Below are 18,514 nucleotides of genomic sequence, written 5' to 3' on the forward strand. Positions count from 1 at the left end.
TGTTGGATCTGAAAACAGGTTAGTGATTGAAACTCGGAAGGATGTTCAAAGTCGCCTCTAATGTGTATATTCCCCCCACGCAGGAGAGCACGGAAAGCATGTTAGACACTCGGGTGTGAGGCAGCAAGCACTTGGCCTTCCTTCCCTGGTGGCGATCTTCAGACTTCCTCCTGATGCTGCACAGGGTGTTGTCACTGCCCAGCCGCCTCTACTAAAACAAGACCATGTGCCAAGCTCAGGGATAATAAATCTATTTTAATAACATTACTCTTGACAACAATTTGTACATGTATTTAAAGATAACCTTCAACCCCTAGGCTCCGTTACAAATTGGGGATTGGACTGCCCTTGCCAGGAAGTGAGCAAAGCTGTAACGTCAAAAGTCTGTAGATCCCACTCGGAGAAGGGTGAGTTTACACTGCTGGGAAAAATAACTAAGCATTTAGAGTTTTTCATTGTACATCTGTACACTGGTTTAGATTGAATGGCTCAAATTAAACAAATATAGATTTTGTATATACAAATATATCATGTATAGGTTTATCTATTTTCAAAGGATCAAACTTTAAACTTGGACTTTGCATGCAATGCCCCGATCTGTTTTATTCCCTTAATCCCAAAGTGTGAAGAGGCTCTCTGTGCCCCTGCCCCAGGGCTGGATGGGGCACGGTGAGTTGATGATCAGGGTCTGCTGGTGAGCAGAGAAGTCCACACCGTGGGCTGGGTGGCCAGTACCACTCCCTCTACCTGCTTTAGGGAACAAAATTATTGCTAGTCAGCTGTAACCTCCAGAAGAGGAGTGCTAGGCCCCACATACCTACTAAGCTGGGAGCCTGGATGGGAAAATTGCTCTCAGATACCTAACGTGTGTGTGGGGGACATGGAGGGGTACATGGAGACCTACATAAGGTCTGTATTCAAATCCTCAATTCAGAAATGCCAATATGGACTAAAGGGAGCATTTCTTCAACTCGGGGGAAATAAAGCTGTCAGAAATAGATGGGTTAAGCTGCTTAATTTGGAGCTGTGATTAAGGGTAGCCTGAATGGTCTTTCTGGTTGGCCAGGACCCTGGCAGAAGGCAGAGGACAGACAGTGTCCAGGACTTCTCTTGCCCTATGAAAAGGTCTCCTGTCCTGCTTCCTCTCTGGCCCTTAGGGTGATGCTGCAGGACCTGATGTCCCAGTCAAAGCAGTAACTGGACCCTCTTTTGCACCCTCATCCTGCAAAGGCCATCCTGGCAAGCCCTTGAGTGAGAGGTGGATACTGCTTGCCATAGAGGCCAAAGATGGATCAAAATAGGCACAAAGTCAAAAGGCAAAGGTCAAACAAAAGGTTGGAATCATCACCCAAAATGAACAAACAAAATCTGCACCACCAACACTCGCCGCATGGACGGGAGAGCTCTTTTCCTCTGCCCATCTCGACCCTGGTGCTGGACATGACAGCAAAGGGCTGATGGGAAATCCTTGGCAGGCTAGGGGCGCTGCTCTGGGTGGTGCCTGGGGACCCGTGGATGTATGTACACGTGTCAGGGTGGGCCGCATCAAAGAGCTGTACTTTCAGACTCCTCTTCCGAATCCCTCTTGTCAGTCACTGAGTGCCTCCGTGCGTGTTCCAGGGGGCTCAGGCGGAGCGTTGACCCCAGCTCTATGTGGATGGAGGGGACATCAAAGTGGACAAGATCTGCAGAGAGAAGAGGAAGTGACAGGGCCAATTGCAGACAGACAGCATAGGAAGCAGGGCTGGCTCTGCTCAGGCTAGCTCATTAGAATGCAGGATCAGGGTGTGGCTGATGTGTTTCTGCCTGGGAGCCTGCCTAGAGGACAAGGCTCTGTTACAGTCTCAGGCTCTGCACCCAGGCCCTGATAGGCAGGGTGCTCCCAGGCAGGCATCAGTAACATCTCCTGGAATCAGTCTGCAGAGACAGTCACTGCCCTCACTTAAAAACTGATGTGTTAGCAGCTCAGAATCTTCTTAGGGTGCTGGATCCACCCCACCCCAAGACCCCTGTTCAGAATCACTTTAACAAGGACTAGAAGGCCATTTCTGTCAAGGGCGGGAGGAGGAATGTACCCAAAGTTACACAGCTCAGTGTCTGGGGGTCAGCAAAAGATAAAATCACCTCACAGGGCTCTCAGCTGGGTACTCGGCCCCTTGAACACCACACTAGGAGTGGTCCTGAAGCCTCAGCCACTGCTGGGTAGATCCTGGAGGGTCCAGTCTGCTGAGGTCCTGAGCTGCAGGAGGTGAGTTGGGATGATGGACCCTTCCTTCTGAGTTCTGTCATTCCCCCTACCCACCTAACCCACCTAGTTCTGGACTGCTGTGAATTTTGTCAACTTGAACTGGCAACAGCATTCCAGCTGACAGTATGCCAATCTGGCAGGGGCTCAGCCCTAGGCCACTAGGTTGAGTTTTGTTTCTGTTGGCTTTTTAAAAAATTTAAACATGTTGAGAATAAATACCATACAGGCATTACATTTAGACACTGCCTTCAAAGACATTTTACAGACACACACGCCCTGGGACACCCTACTCTGCCCGTTGTAGCCTGTCTGGTTGCACAATGGTGGGGCAGATCTGGGTATGCTTGGCCCAGCCAGCACTAAGTGACCTCTGCAGTGTGTGACCTGCATCCCTGAGGATGCCTACAGGCTGACACTTCTGCATGTGTGGGGCAGGCTGCTGGGACTTATCGGAAACATGCATAGGCTCTCTGGATGCAGAGTTGCAGGCCTGTCTCACAGCAGGACTGCCAAATCAGAGCATGGGCACTGAACATAAACATGAAAGTTCAGACAGTGCCCAGCTAGCACAGGACTGTCTCAGTCTTACCTTGGCAGTGCCCTCAAAGGAGCCTGGGCAAGGAGGATCACTCACTGAGAGGGCAGGGCTTAGAGGAGAACCCTCTGGGAACCTTGACTGTTTCCCTCAGACCTGTGAGTACCAGATGCCTTGCTGCTAGTCACCAGGACAAAATCCTCTCAATCCTCTGGGCTTTATCCATGCTCTTGCCTGATTTTAGGCTTGATTATCTATTCTTGATGAGAAGGAACCCGAGCAGGTAATGATAAAACTTTGTCCCGGGTTGGCCGGAGGACCTGGTGGCTGCTGTTAGCACAGAAGCGCTGCCCTATGGACCGTCCAAGCTTTGCCTTAGCACTGACAGTGGCACTTAGATCAGCTGGTGTAAACCCGTGGCCCTGTGCCAGACCGTACCTGGTGAGTGTTCTTGGGGACATGTCTCTCAGCAAAGGGGTCCAGGGGACAGTGTTAATGGGCACAGAAACTTCAGAAGCAATAAGAGCAGGCCTGCCTGTTATCTGGGTAAACTTGACTTGAGGAAAGGGGTCTGCTAAGATGGTGACATGGGTGGAAAGGAGGGGTGGGCATCTCTGCTGGGTGTCTCCCCCAGCGCCTAGTGACAAGAAAGGAGAAACAGGCCAGTGATCTAAGAAACCACAGGCTCTTAAGCCAGGAGGCCCTCCCTGAGGCTGGGGAGAGCCAGTAAGTGAAGTAAGCATGCTGTTGGTGGGTCTGAGCCACATGCAGTAAGAGGAGGGGCTGGTGGGATGGGTGGTAGCCAGGCAGCTGGCTGGGCTGGCTAGGAGGCATAAAGCGAGGTGAGCTGGGGCCAGCTTACCCTGAAAATCCCCCTCACACGTATCCAACACTGCGTCACTCATGTCACACAGCTGCAAGAACATAATGATAGGATTCGGAGAGAGGAACAAACAGGATGAAACACATGTAACAAAAAACACTGCCCGCGTCACAGTCCCAGAAAGGCCACACCGACTACAGGTTCTACACTGTCAAAGACCTATACATACAAGACACACAATGGTCTGCTGCCCAAAGAACATTAAACAACAGAGACATTGGGCAGGATATTACTTGCGTCAAAAGGTCACAGACATCCAGCCTAGGCTATGGCAAGTGGCCTATGTCTCACAAGCTATAAGGCACTGTCCCTTCTTGCCTGCTGATACCCACCTACCACTTATGTCATTGTGCCCTTTTCTGCTTTCTTGAGTGACATCACTATTTATCCTAGATCTTGCGGAGTGGGTTACCTGGTAACCCTGCCTGGGAGTGGAGTGCCGAGGAAGCAGTCCCATGAGCTGCCTCTGGCCCTCGGCCACTCTGTGAGTAGGTGTTGCCTTCCACAAGGACTCATCTGGATCATGGGCTCCTTCAGCGCTCACAGGAGGAGGGCGCTGGCTGCCTGGTTCAGGACACTCCCTGGGTTTGACTGAGCTACAGAACGGATGATAGCAGCTGTGTACTCATGTTGATCTCTTCCAAAGGTACAGAAGCCAGGTTGCAACTCCTGACCCACCACAAACACTTGCTATTTGACTAGCATTTGTGCTGGCAGCCAAGAGTTGGCCCCCACAAACTGTAGCTGCCATCTCATCTAAGGAAAAACAGGTTGGGTTCTGTGATAATACAGCAGGGAAAGAAGGCAATAACCGAGCAAGGTCCCACTATACCCGAATAGCTTGGGGGCCTTTGTATGTGTGTGGCACATAATGAATGTGGGCGTGTGGTTTTCTTAATGTGTGTGCTGGGGATAAACTCAGGTAGAGCAAATGGTCTGCCTTCTAATTATGCCCTAGCTTCAGTGTTATTTGACTTACATGGTATGCAGCTATGTAGCTTACACATACATCATGGCATGTGGCAGTGTGTGCATGTATATGTCATGTATGATGTGTTTGTCCATGCAATAAGTACATGTGTATGTGATATATGTGCTGTGTGTGTATGTAGGTTTGGTGTATGTGTGTGATGTGTACGTGTGGTCTATATGTTCATGAGTGATGCATGTGAATGTAGCCCATATGTGATACATGCATGTGGGTGCTAAGTAAGCATGCAGGTATGGGGCATCTATGTGTGTGGCGAACAAATAAATGTATGTGTGCATGTGGGGGTGTGATGTATTTATTGTGGTGTACTGGCTTGTCAACTTGATATGGACCAGAATCATCTGGGAAGAAGGATCTCAACTGAAAAAATGCCCTCACAAGATTATCCTGTGGGCAAGCCTATGATGCATTTTTTAATTGATGACTGGTGTGAGACGGAGCCTAGCCACTGTGGGTGGTATCACATCTGGGATGGTGGTCCTGCGTGTTATAACAGAGCAGCTGAGCAAGCCATGAGGAGCAAGCCAGTAAGCAGCTCTTTTCCATGGCCTCCACATCAGCTCCTGCCTCCAGGTTCCCGCCTGGAGTTCCTTTTCCAACTTCCCTAGACGATCAGCGATCAGAGCAGGCTGAGCAAGCCATGAGGGGCAAGCCAGTAAGCAGCTCTCTTCCATGGCCTCTGCATCAGCTCCTGCCTCCAGGTTCCTGCCTCGAGTTCCTTTTCCAACTTCCCTAGACGATGGGCTATAAGGTTAAATAAACCCTTTCCTCCCCAAGTTACTTTGTTCGTGGTGTTTTATCATGGCAATAGAAACCCTAAAACAGTGTATGTGTAGTATTGTTGCAGGACTATTTGATTGTACTGTGACACTCCGAAACTGTTAGTAAATTTAACCTTGAATCAAGGGGCAGAGTCAATGACTAGCTGACTGGAATTAGCTGTAGAGATTTTGGAGGACCCGGGATACGATATGATAGAGAGGCATAGGAAAGAGTAGGAAGGGACTTAGATTTGATCTGGGAAGCATGGGGAAAGGCGGCCAGCTGGTCATTCCTCTGCCACTTTTTTGATCTGTCAGATCTTTGCTCCAATATCTGACTCCTGGGTTTTTATTAATAATAGAACAATTTAGATAAATGCCTCATCGTGTGTATATGTGTGAGCTGTGTGCACATCTGAATATTTGATGTAAACATGCCTGGTGCATGTGATGTAGCGCATATATATGTGTGCTGTGTGCACAAGTATATATGTATATATTTGTGGTGTATGTGTGTGCTGTGCACACTTGTGGGTGTGTCTGTTTATGGGATGCGTTATGTGCAGAGTGTATGTGTTTTCAATGTGTGCATGTGGTGTACGTGTGTGAGGGTTTCTCACTGTGTCTCAAGCTGCCTCACCTGCTATCTGCGGCAGTGTTCACCAGTGGTAATCTGGCTGTCTGTCCTATGAAATGAACCAGCTTTATTCAAGGCCTCAGCCCACTACTTTGCTTATCTCCCTAAATAAGAAAACTGATCACATGACATTAGCAGCCACCAGAGATCTGCCCCTGACTTGATAATTGTGTAAGGCACATATCTGGGAGACATTTTTAAAATGTCCCATTTCTTCCACAGAGAACGGTGTTCACTAACTGTAATTTCACATGCTTATGCATTTTCCTGGGAAGACAACTCCACCTTTGGTTTGAATTTAGTGTAAAACTTAGTTAAGCAATTGCAGGTTTGACTAATTTGCAGCTGGTGTAATTGTGGTGAGAGAAGAGGAGACGTGGTTTTTCATAAGATGACCCATCTCTAATATGTATCTGCAAATATATTTACCTAGCAAGGCTTACTTTTCTACTCAGGAAACGCCTCTCTCAGCTGCCGGGCTCTGTCTGGCGGAAGATGACACTGCCTCTGTGCTTTGCTGCCAGCCTCTCTGGAGGTCTCACTCCAGAGGAAGCAATCCCACCAACTCCGTGGAACCAGATGCCTAGGCTGGAGGAGCCCCAAGAGCTCCCCTGCACATCAGCTGCTCTCCAGGACTACTGTCCCCAGGGGGCTTGAGGCCAGAGGTGATGCTGCTGCTCCTGCCCCTGGCACACTGCTAAGCTTCCCAGGAGCCCTGCAGACAGCCCACAGCCTGCATACCTGTAGACATGCTTTCCCCCGGCGACATGCCGTCTAGCATGGGGTGCTCCGTGGACTGTGGACTCGAGGCCGAAAGGCTGACACTGGGAGGCTGAGGTGGCGGCAGGGTGGGCCTCTGTCGGGGTTTAGGGGTAGGCCGAGACTTGGCTAAAGTGCTTGTGAAGACAGAGGGAGAGGCCAGGGGAGGGGCTGAGGCAGGAGAAAGCTGGCCAGAGGCCAAGGAGTACCCTGGCGGGCAGCTCAGTCCATACGGCGACGGAGTGCTCGGTGGAGTGGGAGACAGGCTGACTGGGGATGGCTGGCCAGTGGGCTGGTCAGAAACAGTCCCTGGCTGCACGAAGGGGACCTTGGGAGGAATTGGTGCCAACTTCTTTGAAACTGTAAGAGACAAACACAGGACAAAGAGCTATCAGGGAAGCCCACTAGGATGACTGTTGGTGTGTAGCCTCCTGGTTCCTAGCTGCCATTGCTTTGCCTAAAATGCCAAGAGCAACCAATAAGCTTTTAAGAGTGGAGAAGAAGCAGAGTTTTCTTAACTTACCACCTGCTGCTAGTTTATTTCTCTTCCTCTCCTCACTGAATTCTAAGGGTGAGTCAACAAGGCTAGCTCTACTGGAGAAGATTCTAGTTCAAGGTGTCCCCACAGGGGCTGCTCAGGGGGCCTCCTAGGGAAGTAAATGGCCTTTGTCTGAAGCTGTGCAATGACCTCGGTCTCCCAGCAATAAATCCTCTGGCTATAGATACCCCAAGCCCACACTCACTTAGATCCCCACCCAGGCTTTGGTTTGTAATCTTTGAGTTAACAGATATAATAGCCTTTGTATATTGATAGAATGCAATGCATAATGGCAAAATTACAGTCATTACCATTCCCATGTCTCCAAGTGTGATCACTTCTGTGTGCTGGGAACTTGCCAAGACTTCCCTAGCTCTCTGGAAATGTCTAATTAATTACTGTATAAGGACAGTAGTTACCCCACTGTGCAGTGGAACATTTGAACTCCACCCCTCACAGTTGTGACTTGGTAATTGCACCTCCCCAGCCTGTGGCCATGGATCACTTTCATTTACCCCTTTTCTATTAACAATTGTGCCCCCTGGGTGCAAGTATGGATGGACCAATTGGAATTTTCTCTTTTGCTCTAAGCTACACCCAGTGTGGCTACATTTTTTTTTAAAGCACACCATTGCCCCAGCCTCTGTGAAGTACCTCTGTTTCCCCTTTTATTTACTTAATCATAGAGAATGCCTGCTACATTGAGTTGAAAATGAATGGCACCCACAATGGAGTCGAATACCCAGGAGATCCCACTGATAGGCAAACATCCCCAGAACACGAACATTAGTCTTCAGAACTGAGGGGTGGCTGCCAGTACTTGACTAATGATAGAAGGGCCCATTTAAGTCTCAAGAGAGGCCCAGTGGCCTCTTCCCCACCCTTGCCCCTCCCCATAGCCACTCCCTCCATGGCAGGAATATCTGAGGCTATCCTATTTCCCAGGCTTGTCTCTGGGATGTGCATGAGAAAATAACAGGCTCTGCTAACTTGGGGTCAGGCTTCTATCTTCTACTTGCTGCTACATGCCCTGGGATAATTATTTTAGCCTCTCCTAAAAAACAATCAGTCCTCTTTTGTATAATGTGAAGAACAGGATTTTCTGCATAGCAGTGTGGTACTTCGGTGGGATTATATGGTAGAGCATCAGAGCATCATGAAATATTACAAAAGTCCTGCTTCCCCCCATCCATCTCCTACTGACTCGCTGCATGTGTGATGCATTCCCTGGTGGGGCTGGGTAATTTCTCAGAGCTCTAGTGCTAAGACTGGGAATGAATGATTCATTCGTTAAGCAAGGGTTTCCAGAGGTCCTTACTAGTGGGGAAAATGGCTTATGTCTGGCTTAAGAATAGTCACAAGAAGGGACCAACCTTTCCGGAGGGTGTGAGGACTCTGATCTGCAGGAAGCGGGCTGGGGCTGGCAGCCGGCTGTGGCCCCAGTTGTGTCCCTGGGCAGGCTGTCCCCTGGATGGATCCTGGACTTCCTTTCTGCCCAGACCCTGGAGACAGTTCCTTGCTTTTAGAGACACTGGAACACAAATACACAGAACAAGGGAACCCTTAAGTACAAACTCACTCACGGCAGTGCTAAGTGTCTGGTCCCTGCTTAACTGTCACTGCTTTGCCTCAGTCCTTTCTCAAGGTCATTGATGGTCTTGGGTAGGTGAGATGACAGTCCCTTCCTGGGGCACTGATGGCCTGGGTTCCATTCAGGTATTCACAGCCAGGATCTTCTGCCCTCAGGTGACCAATGAGCAATGTGGAACACACATGTGGCCCTGCTGTATGATGTCCTCAACCAGGGAGGTCTATGTCAATGTGAAACTAGATACTTGGATCTTCTTGTTCCTTCCACCACTGTGACATACCAGAATCAAGAGGGCTTCCTAGGGTCAGTGTGCCCAGCAAGGGTTGATGACACAACCTCTACTGCCAAGCCTCTGGCTATGGCTCTCCAGTCAAAGGGTTATGTCTCACTTTTGCAGTGATCTGCACCAATGAGTGATAACCTCCACAGAAGTGCTCCTGAGAGGTACCGATGTACAATAGCCCTGGATGCCTTCAGAGCCCAAGGGATCGATCCATCCTCAGGAATATTTGTATGGCACAGATCCACCACATTGCATCTCTTTTGTAAGATGGGAAAAAAACAAGGGATGCAGATGAGTGCTGCTAGAGGGGACCATCTCAATCTGGTCATGTGTCTCTTCTCTTTTGATCAGCTTGTCTGGACCACTGTTGCCAACCTCTACATCTCCAAGCTCCTGCTGCCCTGGCTGCAGCTCCCATGGACCCAGAGTCCTGCAGGTGCATACCCAGCATCAGGGTTTCTCTGAGCTACAATCAGCAACCACTCCAGCGCACCCAGTGGTGGGTGCCCCTCCCCAATCTATCATGGTCTCTTTTTTCCCTTTGTCACTTTTATATTTTGAAGTGGAATTATATTTTACTCAATAAAGGATCCAGGCATTAAAAAAAGATCTGCACTCTAATTTAGGAGCTGTCTAAGTTAAAGGCTCCGGCTACTCAGCGATCCTCCAACCCAGTGTCCATGAGGGTGTGTGGCTCCCTAGCATAGCAATAGCTGTCCATGCAGCTATCCTCTGGTTGCCACATGAGAAGAGAAGCAAACCACTCCACGCTGCTGCTCTTCCTTCCAAGTCTTGTCCTCTGCCTGGGCCTAACCAGGTATGGTATCCCTTCCTTATACTCTGGACCACACTGCACTCAGTGTTGTCATCTCTTGTCATGGGGGCATGAGATGTAGGGCAGAAATCCTGTTACTAACTTTAGGCAGAGAAAGTTCTGGCAATGTTCACTGAACTGGTGATGAGTTGAATGATCTCTGAAAGGCAACGCCACCACACAGCATGCTGTGAAGGTCACCACGCCCCGAGCGACTGCCACCTTTACACCTCTGGTCTACACTAATTTTCGTAGTGAAAACTGCGCCTACAGACGTAAAGGCAGAAGAAGGGAGAAATGCTGACATCCTAAAGTTCAAATCAGGGAACATATGTAGGCATGAGGGTGGAGGGTGGCAAGTCCCCAGCAGGTTCTGGAGAAGTGCCACCTTCTATGTCTGCTTGGGGATGCTGTTCTTGGAAAGCCTGAACTTCACGCAGTAATCCAGGGCAGATGATGCAGATGACTGGGTGCTGGCGTGATGCAGAAAGCCAAACATGAATGCTTAGGTGTGGGGGTGAGCAGATCCAGGAGACCTGGAGTGGGAGTCAAAGCCCAGGCACCCCAGCATACATGGCAGCCTTCCATGGCGGGGGCTGGGCTTACCTGGGGCGCTCAGGGGTGGGCTGCAGGCTGGCACCTGATGGAGAGAGCGCAGGAGCCGGAGTGACGGGGCTCTCTGGGACCTGCTCCGGCAGGGGTGATGGCAAGGGTGCAGCCAGCTCGGAGGGTGGGGCAGGAGGCTGCATGGAAGGTGGGGCGCAGGATGCTTTCCGACCAGCAGAGGAGCCTCTTCGAGCCACCCAAGATGTGTCCATGACCCTCACACCCATGCTGGCGAGGGACACAAAGACATCTGCTTACCCACATGTGACAGGTGACATGTTCCCTCCCCCATGAAGCGGAGACATTCAAGCAATTTGTGTTAGGAGAGAGCAGCAGGCTTAGCACCCTCCTAGGCTCTGGGAAGCAATGCCCACAGTGGAGGTATATGGCTAGCGACGCTCCAGGGCCTGGGCTGCTGGGGACCAGCCCAGGCCTGGCACGAGCAGCCCCCCCACAGTGGCAAAGCACAACAGGGTACAGCCAGCAGCTTGGGAGTCCACAAGCTGTGCTTTCACCCTCTGCCAAAGCCAGCAGGCCCTGGGATAATGGCCCCCACAGCATCCTGGGGTGTGGAACTCAAGCTGTCCTCAGAGCAGAATGTGGCCTACCTGGGGGTGGGGGTAGGCGGCAAGGGAAACATTCCTCCCATGTGAGATGAAGGTGGGTGGGACAGGGACAGACAGCACCAGTCTAGGACATGAGCCAACCAGCAGGAGACTTCTAAATACATCCTTTTTGCAAGGTGGTCTCTAGCTCCAGCTTTGCCACTGCTGGTATCCTGTCAAGGCACGACCTCTGTAGGCCACAGCTGCTGATCTACATAGCATGGGAGGAGCTGCTCATGCCTCTGGTCCCTCCAGGCTCGGAGTCTACTTTGATGATGGACACACAGCTCCAAGTAAGTCGGCCAAGCAACCAAACATGGCACATTCACCCACTTGCCGAGCTCACTACCACACAGCTTGCTTGCTTTAAGAGACTGCAAGTGGCCTTGTAGCTACCAGAGGATACTGTACCTTTGGATTTTCCTAAGGCTGCAGGGACAGAAACATACAGATATTAGTGTCAATGAATCTACACCTCCCTTTGGACACAGAAGTGCTGTGTCTGCACGGGGTCTCCTGTGAAGGTGTGTGACAAGGTGACTACTGTTTAGTTGGTCTCCGAGCCTCTCCTGTGTCCACACAAGCCACAGTCATGCACGTGGGTAGAGGAGAGCTGTAGAGTTGCCAGGGCTATGGGGTGGTGGAACTATCAGAAAGCCAGATGTCTGCTCATTTTCAAGTTGCATGGACACAGAAGGCAGTTATAACCCCATCATCCGGTCCAGGGGGTCCTGGTCCTGTGTCCTTAGGCAACAGTTTCATTGACTAATAGAAGAACTCTAGTGTGGAGGGAGGCATGAACTTTGGTACCAAGACAAGCCACACTCCAGGCCACGCCCATCTCTAGCACAGTAGGGTGAAAACAGAGGACACTCATGTGCTTATTCTCTCCTCTTCTCACTCAATGGTCAGACGTGCTGAGCTGTTACACCATGGAGTCCTGCCTGTCTGAAAGGGTCACATTACATTATAGAGGTACAGCCAGATAAAGGGCCAATTCAAATAGAGATAAGCTGTAGCAGGTGGAATGGATCCTTTAAGGAAGCATGCTTCAGCACAGACCTGAGGTGAGGGGGGAGGGGAAGCTGCTACCAAACAAACCTAGGCTGCATCAGCTTCCTGAACCTTTCTGGCCTAGTGCCATGGCAGGCATCTCTCAGAGGCTCTGATGGTTTCAAGGGGGCATCTTGGAATGGAGGTGGGAGTCTCTCCTCCAAGGACTCATTGGCTTTCATCTTCTTGAACAAACACCTTCATAAGGCATTCAGAAAACCTCAGGAATGTCACTAAATTCTGGGGTGGGGTCAGTGAGTGTCCCCTGGTAGTCACAGTAGGCCAAGGGAGATCAGCAAACTATGCTTTCTGGGTTTCGGAATTTATCAGGAGAAAGGGGGAGAAAAGCTTATTCTTGCCTGAGAAGAGGGAGTTGAGAACACTTAGCTGCAAAGGTCAGGGAACAAGGCAGACAGACAGTCACAAGAGTCTGCAAGCCACCCCTCTGCTTCTCCTTGCCACATTCTCTTGTGCTTAGCAGGGCCTTCCCTCATCAGGGAGGAGAAATTTGGTCCTTAGAAGCAGGGCTGTGGGAAATGCTTTCTTTTTCCAAGGGCAGCTTTACGGGACTCTCAGACCCCAGACTACCCACTGATCTGGTTCAGCCTGGGAAACAGCAGGCTTGGGCACCAGTTAGGTACTGAGCAAGCCCTGGTAATTATGCCTGGCAAATGCCGGCAACTGAGAACTACAGGCTGAGCGCACACTGCCACATTCACCAGAGGTTGCTGAGCTATGCCAGTTACCCCTCTGCCTGCCGACGAGACTGATGCGTAGAGCATCGTGGGTTCGGTGAACACACATACCATGTCCACTGACATTTTCAAGTAGTTATAGAAATCTTGGGGGGACTCGATGGCAAATGTAGAAGCTGTGCTCATGAATACCTAAATAGTCATTTACACTCAAAGGAGCAAGCTGCTGATTCTATATGTTTTAATGTCCAGATAAATTCTGCCCAAGGCAGCTATGACGAAGCTGCCCCCAAAGGGGCCGCACATAGGCAAGGGTATTAAACTATAAGTCTAAACCGACATCAAGTTTTTGTTCGCTGTTGTCTCAGAAGAGATCAGAGCAGACTCAAGGTGCTGCTTGTGTGTAAGGACACCAAAACGGAAGTGGGTGATAGCAAGCTGACTCCAGAGGGGGCTGCTAATGGAAAGTCAAAGCCAATGTGGAGGCTCAAGCAACCCCATGACTCCCTCTTGCGGAAAACAAGGGATTAGCCTCAGAGACAGGGAGCAAATACCAGTTTAGGAGGAGACCCTGAGAAACTAGACTAGGAAATCTATGGACAGGAGGCACACAGTGAGCCCCAGGGAGGGTCCTCTTGGAGCTGTGCTTTGGTTCCTCAGGATCTCCTCATGGAAGCAGGATAGACTGAAAGGGGTGGTGCTTACAGAATCTAGAGTCAAGGGTGAGGTGCTGGGTTCCCACTGCTGTTAGGGTAGGGAACCACCAGCCAGACAACCGGAGTTGTCACCACTCCTCACTGGGGCTCATGTGGGTGAGATGACAAGTCTTCATTCCTCTCTGTCTACCAGAACCTTCCATTTATTTCTTTGTTATTATTGGCTTTTGTCTTGTGGAGCACAGGTTGGCCTCCACCTCCCACGGGCTGGCATTACAAGTGTGTGTCACCATCCACATCAAGCACCACTTGTATGAGATTTGTAATAAACCACACTTCGGCTTTTTAAATGAGACAATAACAAAGAATGGGTTCTAAGAAGACCCATGCCTCTAGTCCCAGGCAGACCAATTACTGACTCCCTACAATTCTTTCCTCACAGACAATGGGGCAAATACCTCCTTCCTGCCTTCAATGTCCATAAGGGTAATTTTTGATGACAGACCTGGCACACCTTCACAGCACTGCCTGAGGGCAGAAGTGATGGGATGGGTTGCGCATGTGTGAGAGATGGTGCTGTGGTTGGGAGAGGGCTATAGTGTGTCCTCTGAGAATGTGGTAGAAGGTGCTAGGAGCCGGTGGACCCTTTAAGAGCTGGGACTAGCACTCAAGGTGATAGGTCACGACACTATCCTCAAAAGACCTGAGGAGTTTCTGATGGGACCCTGCTTCTCACATGAGAGATGTTTCTATAAGGGCAAGCATGATCCCTAAACCTCCCTCTGGCTCCCTGTCTCGTCATGTTATCTCTTGCTTTCACACGCAATCCTACTGCCTCCTGACATGGGACGCAGCCAAGAGGATCTTCACTATTGCTAAGCCAAGACAGGCACCATGCCTTGGAAGCTCTGGAACTATGACTTACGTAAACCTCTTTTCTTTACCCAGTGTGGTGGTTTGAAAGAAAATGAACCCCATAGGGAGTGGCACTATTAAGAGGTGTGGCCTTGTGGAGTTTGTGTGGCCTTGTTGGAGGAAGTGTGTCACTGTGAGGTCTGGCTTTGAGGTCTCATATGCTCAAGTTATGCCCAGTACACAGACTCTTTCTGTTGCTTGCAGATCAAGATGAGGAGCTCTCAGCTCCTTTTCCAACACCATGTCTGCCTGCATGCTGCCGTGTCCTGCCATGATGATAATAACCTAAAACCTTTGAAACTATAATCCCCAATCAAATGTTTCCCTTATAAGAGCTGCCATGATCATGGTGTCTCTTCACAGCAATCAAACATTGGCTAAGACATCCAGTCCCAGCATGTAGTTATAGCAACAAAAAGTTAATTAATATAAGCACAAAGGATGTCCAAGAAGAGGTGTTCCCAGTTACGGAAATGGTATTTTATCAGGTGATAAGGCGGGGATGTAGCAAGTAAGAACATATCTTGTAGGAGGGGCCTAGGAGCTGGTTTGTACTGTCTCTATGAGATGGTGACTATGTAGCTTCTTCTGTTCAAAGCGACAGAGTGGGTTTTGGAGGCAGTACATTTGTCAGGAATGCCAGACTTGCCAATTATTAGCTGTACAATACATATACAGATGGGTGACCTTTGAGTACCCTTTCTAAGGTAGGAGTGGCACACCCTCTCTCCTTTGGGAGTGTTTATAGAATAATGAACATTAGGACCCTCAGGCCTCGGAGCCCAGGTACAGGCCAAGCACCCTTCATCTGAAATTCTGACATGCACAATGCTTCAAATCCCAAAGCTTTGTGAGCTGATGAGAATGTCAGATATCCTGCACTTGACCTCAAGTGCTGACTTGCATTCGAAGCCCAGGGGCAGGAAAGACGCTGTCTAAAGTGACCCTCAGGATGTGTATATGTATGTGAAGTATATTTCATTTTTATTCTTGGGTTGCACCCCCAAGACGTTTCATGTGTTTAAGCATATACTCAAAATTTTGAAATATTTCTAGTACTAAACTGTTTTGATAAGGGACACACAAGCTTGAGGAAGAAACAACAGTGGCGATGTCCTGTTATTCCCGATGCCAAGCACATGTGACTTCAGAAAGTGTCTGGGTGGGTATGATGGCACACGCCTTTAATGTCCGCACTCAGAAAGCAGAGGCAGACTGATTTCTAAGTTCAAGCCTAGTCTATGAGTTCCAAGACAGTCAAAGCTACATGATGAGACTTTGCCTAAAACAAAATAAAATGTCTACTTGATAAAGGAGCAGATTCATTACTAAGTGGCAAACTGGGGATGGCATGAGATGGAGACACTGAGAAGATGCCACCTGGGCTCAACATCTGACATCAGAGTTTTTCCTTCCCTAGCAATAAAGCATGGGAGAAGGATGCCTCAGAGCTCCTCTTCCTTCTATCGCTTTGTCCTGTAGTGCTCTGGCCTGTTAGTCCCATCGGGATTGGTTTCTGAAGAAGGGATACTGGCAGCTTAAGAGGGAGGTTCATACAACCCTGACTGCCATGGTTGGGATAAGTGTCTTCCAGAGGCCTATGTGTTGAAAGCCTGACCTCTAGCCTACGACCCTCTAGGGAGATGATGGAGCCTTTAGGAGCTGGTCCCATAGAAAGACACTAGGGTACCAGCAGTGTGTCTCAGAAGATGCTGTTGGGGCCCCTCCTCTTTTCTCTGAGCATCCTCCACTGTGAACTTCTATGTCCCGCACTGAGGTCCAAAGGCAATGGGGCCAAATGTCACAGGGATTCAGTTACATTAGCAGAGCTCTGACTATTTCATCTGCACTTTTCAGTACTCAGCCCTGGGCAGCAGGAAGAGGGGGCAGAAATAAGAAATGCCATCTTGGCTGAAAGGTTCACTGGAGAACAAAGAGGCAGAGGTCAGGGGACCTGGCTATGAAGGGTCCCCTGCCTAAAGAATGGTTCGTAAGTTAAAGAGAGCCCTTCATGACCTACAGGTATCATTGTCAGTTTGGCTTTAGTGTGCTTGCCGAGTTAGCTCAAGCCCTTGGCATAGCGTAGGTAGATAAAAATATCAAGTACTTAAGAGGCAAGGAAAAGGCTTCGTCAGGGTGCCTTGGTGGCAGAAGAGTGGGGCCAGGCATGCCATTGAAGATTTCTTTTTTACATGTATGTACCTCTGCCTGTGTGTGACACATGTGAGGGTGCCTATGGAGTCTGGAAGAGGGCACTGAATCCCATGGAACAGGATTTCCAGGAGGTTGTAAGCCACCCAACCATTCTGGGAATTGAACTTATGTCTTTTGAAAGTGCAGCAAGTACTCATGACTGCTGAACCATCATCCTTCTAGCCCGATTGTCCTGCTTTGTTACTTTAAAGATGCGGGGATGTCACTCAAAAGTTGAGATTTCCTGAAAGAGTTGTCACTGCTCCCTTGGGACGGATCCCTCTGGGACATCAATTTCTCTCCAAGGGATGCTTAGACTATGCACCGGCAGTATTCTAAGATTGAGTATCCCCAGAGACATAGGAAGAAGCTATAGGACTAGTCTCAGAAGTTCCACAACACACCTGTCCTCAGCCAAGAACATCACTGTGGCTTGCTTGGATGCCACTGAAGGTCACTGAGACACCAATACTGAGCAAGGACAACTAAAGTATCTGCTGCTTCTTTCCTACAATGCTACCCACTGGAAGCTGCAGTAAATGGTTGTATTAGGCTCCTGCAGCTGCAGTTATAGGTGCCACAAAAGTAGTAAGTGACAGATATAAACAGTTCTGGAAGCAGATTCATCATGGTCTACTCAGCAGAGGCACGGCTGTGTTCCCTTCAGGGGTTCTAAGGGACATATGATCTATTTCTGTTCCAGCTTCTGGTATTAGCCAACCTTCAAATCTCAGCTCCACCATCACAGCTCTAGTGTAGCGTAGTTCCCTGTCTTCCCCCTGTAAATGATGTGCTATAGGGACCACTGAGAAGCCAGGTCAACTTCCTACTTCAAGATCCTTACTTCAAGATCCTTACTTTAGTCACTACTGCAAAGAGGTTTTTTTGTGTTTTGCTTTTTTTTTTCAGAATAAAGTAATATATACAGGTTGCAGATTTGGACCCCATATCTGTTGCTGGCCATCATCCTGCATGTCATGATGAAAACCACAGATGTGAGCTCTTGACTCTGACCCATGACTCACTGAAGACATTCCACTTGTGATGTGATGAATCAGAAAGGCCTCATGGTCAGCCCCGTGGAGAGTAAGCTGCCTTATGTGACATCAAGGGTTTAGAAGCCATTGGCCTCAAAGATGCTCTTGACGCTGACAGAAGACTTCCCACTTATGTCCAATTTTATCCAGCTTGTGGGCCCCAACTTAACTGATTTGATAATAACAGCTTTATTGATATATAGTTTGCAGTTTCTTTTTATCTTGGGCAAAAACTTTCAACAACATTTATTTAGTGTCAACATTTCATTGGGCAACTTACTTTAACATTTTTCTCAAGACATATTAAGAGCTCAGAAATGGTGACAGATGTTGAGAATTAGTGAATACTATGCTACTCGGTGGATGTAGAATGTTCTCATCTCCCTCAAACAGCAATAACTCAGCTTTCCTTCAAAGTTCAAAACTGACCATGGTGGCCTAGATATCTGTTACTAGGCAATTTCGTTTTTGTCTGAACATGACAGAGTATACTTATAAACAATGCTGACTGTGACATCTTTTGATACATAATCTCATATGATGGTCATGTATGTGAACTAACATCACCCAAATGTCATCATGTGGTACATGGCTTCAAATCATGCCCTGTCAGACAGCTTTTTGAGTGTTAGCTTATACTATGTTTTCTATCTTATTTGCTGTGGAATACAAATTTTAAAACGCACACAATACATTTTACTTCAGATATTGCAG

The 18,514-nt window shown here is 48.9% G+C and overlaps 1 protein-coding gene across 7 annotated transcripts in view; it reads right to left on the bottom strand.

Annotated features, from left to right (window-relative positions):
- Nucleotides 1-235: 235 nt before the first annotated feature.
- The window catches only part of Arhgap44 (Rho GTPase activating protein 44), a 153,500-nt gene continuing 135,221 nt past the window's right edge, over nucleotides 236-18,514 (bottom strand). For 4 of the 7 annotated variants that reach the window (XM_005067853.4, XM_040748861.1, XM_013111641.3 and 1 more), the window contains 5 exons: nucleotides 11,663-11,680; nucleotides 10,647-10,874; nucleotides 8,726-8,883; nucleotides 6,797-7,174; nucleotides 236-1,685 (listed from right to left, as the gene is read on the bottom strand). In XM_005067853.4, the coding sequence (XP_005067910.1) occupies nucleotides 1,546-1,685; nucleotides 6,797-7,174; nucleotides 8,726-8,883; nucleotides 10,647-10,874; nucleotides 11,663-11,680 (922 nt within the window). In that variant the 3' untranslated portion in view covers nucleotides 236-1,545. Of the gene's footprint in view, nucleotides 1,686-3,645; nucleotides 3,698-6,796; nucleotides 7,175-8,725; nucleotides 8,884-10,646; nucleotides 10,875-11,662; nucleotides 11,681-18,514 lie in introns of all 7 variants that reach the window. The other 3 variants (XM_013111644.3, XM_013111642.3, XM_040748862.1) reach the window with 3 other exon arrangements.

Source organism: Mesocricetus auratus, unplaced genomic scaffold, assembly GCF_017639785.1.
Source record: "Mesocricetus auratus isolate SY011 unplaced genomic scaffold, BCM_Maur_2.0 Super-Scaffold_100007, whole genome shotgun sequence".
Lineage (NCBI taxonomy): Eukaryota > Metazoa > Chordata > Mammalia > Rodentia > Cricetidae > Mesocricetus > Mesocricetus auratus.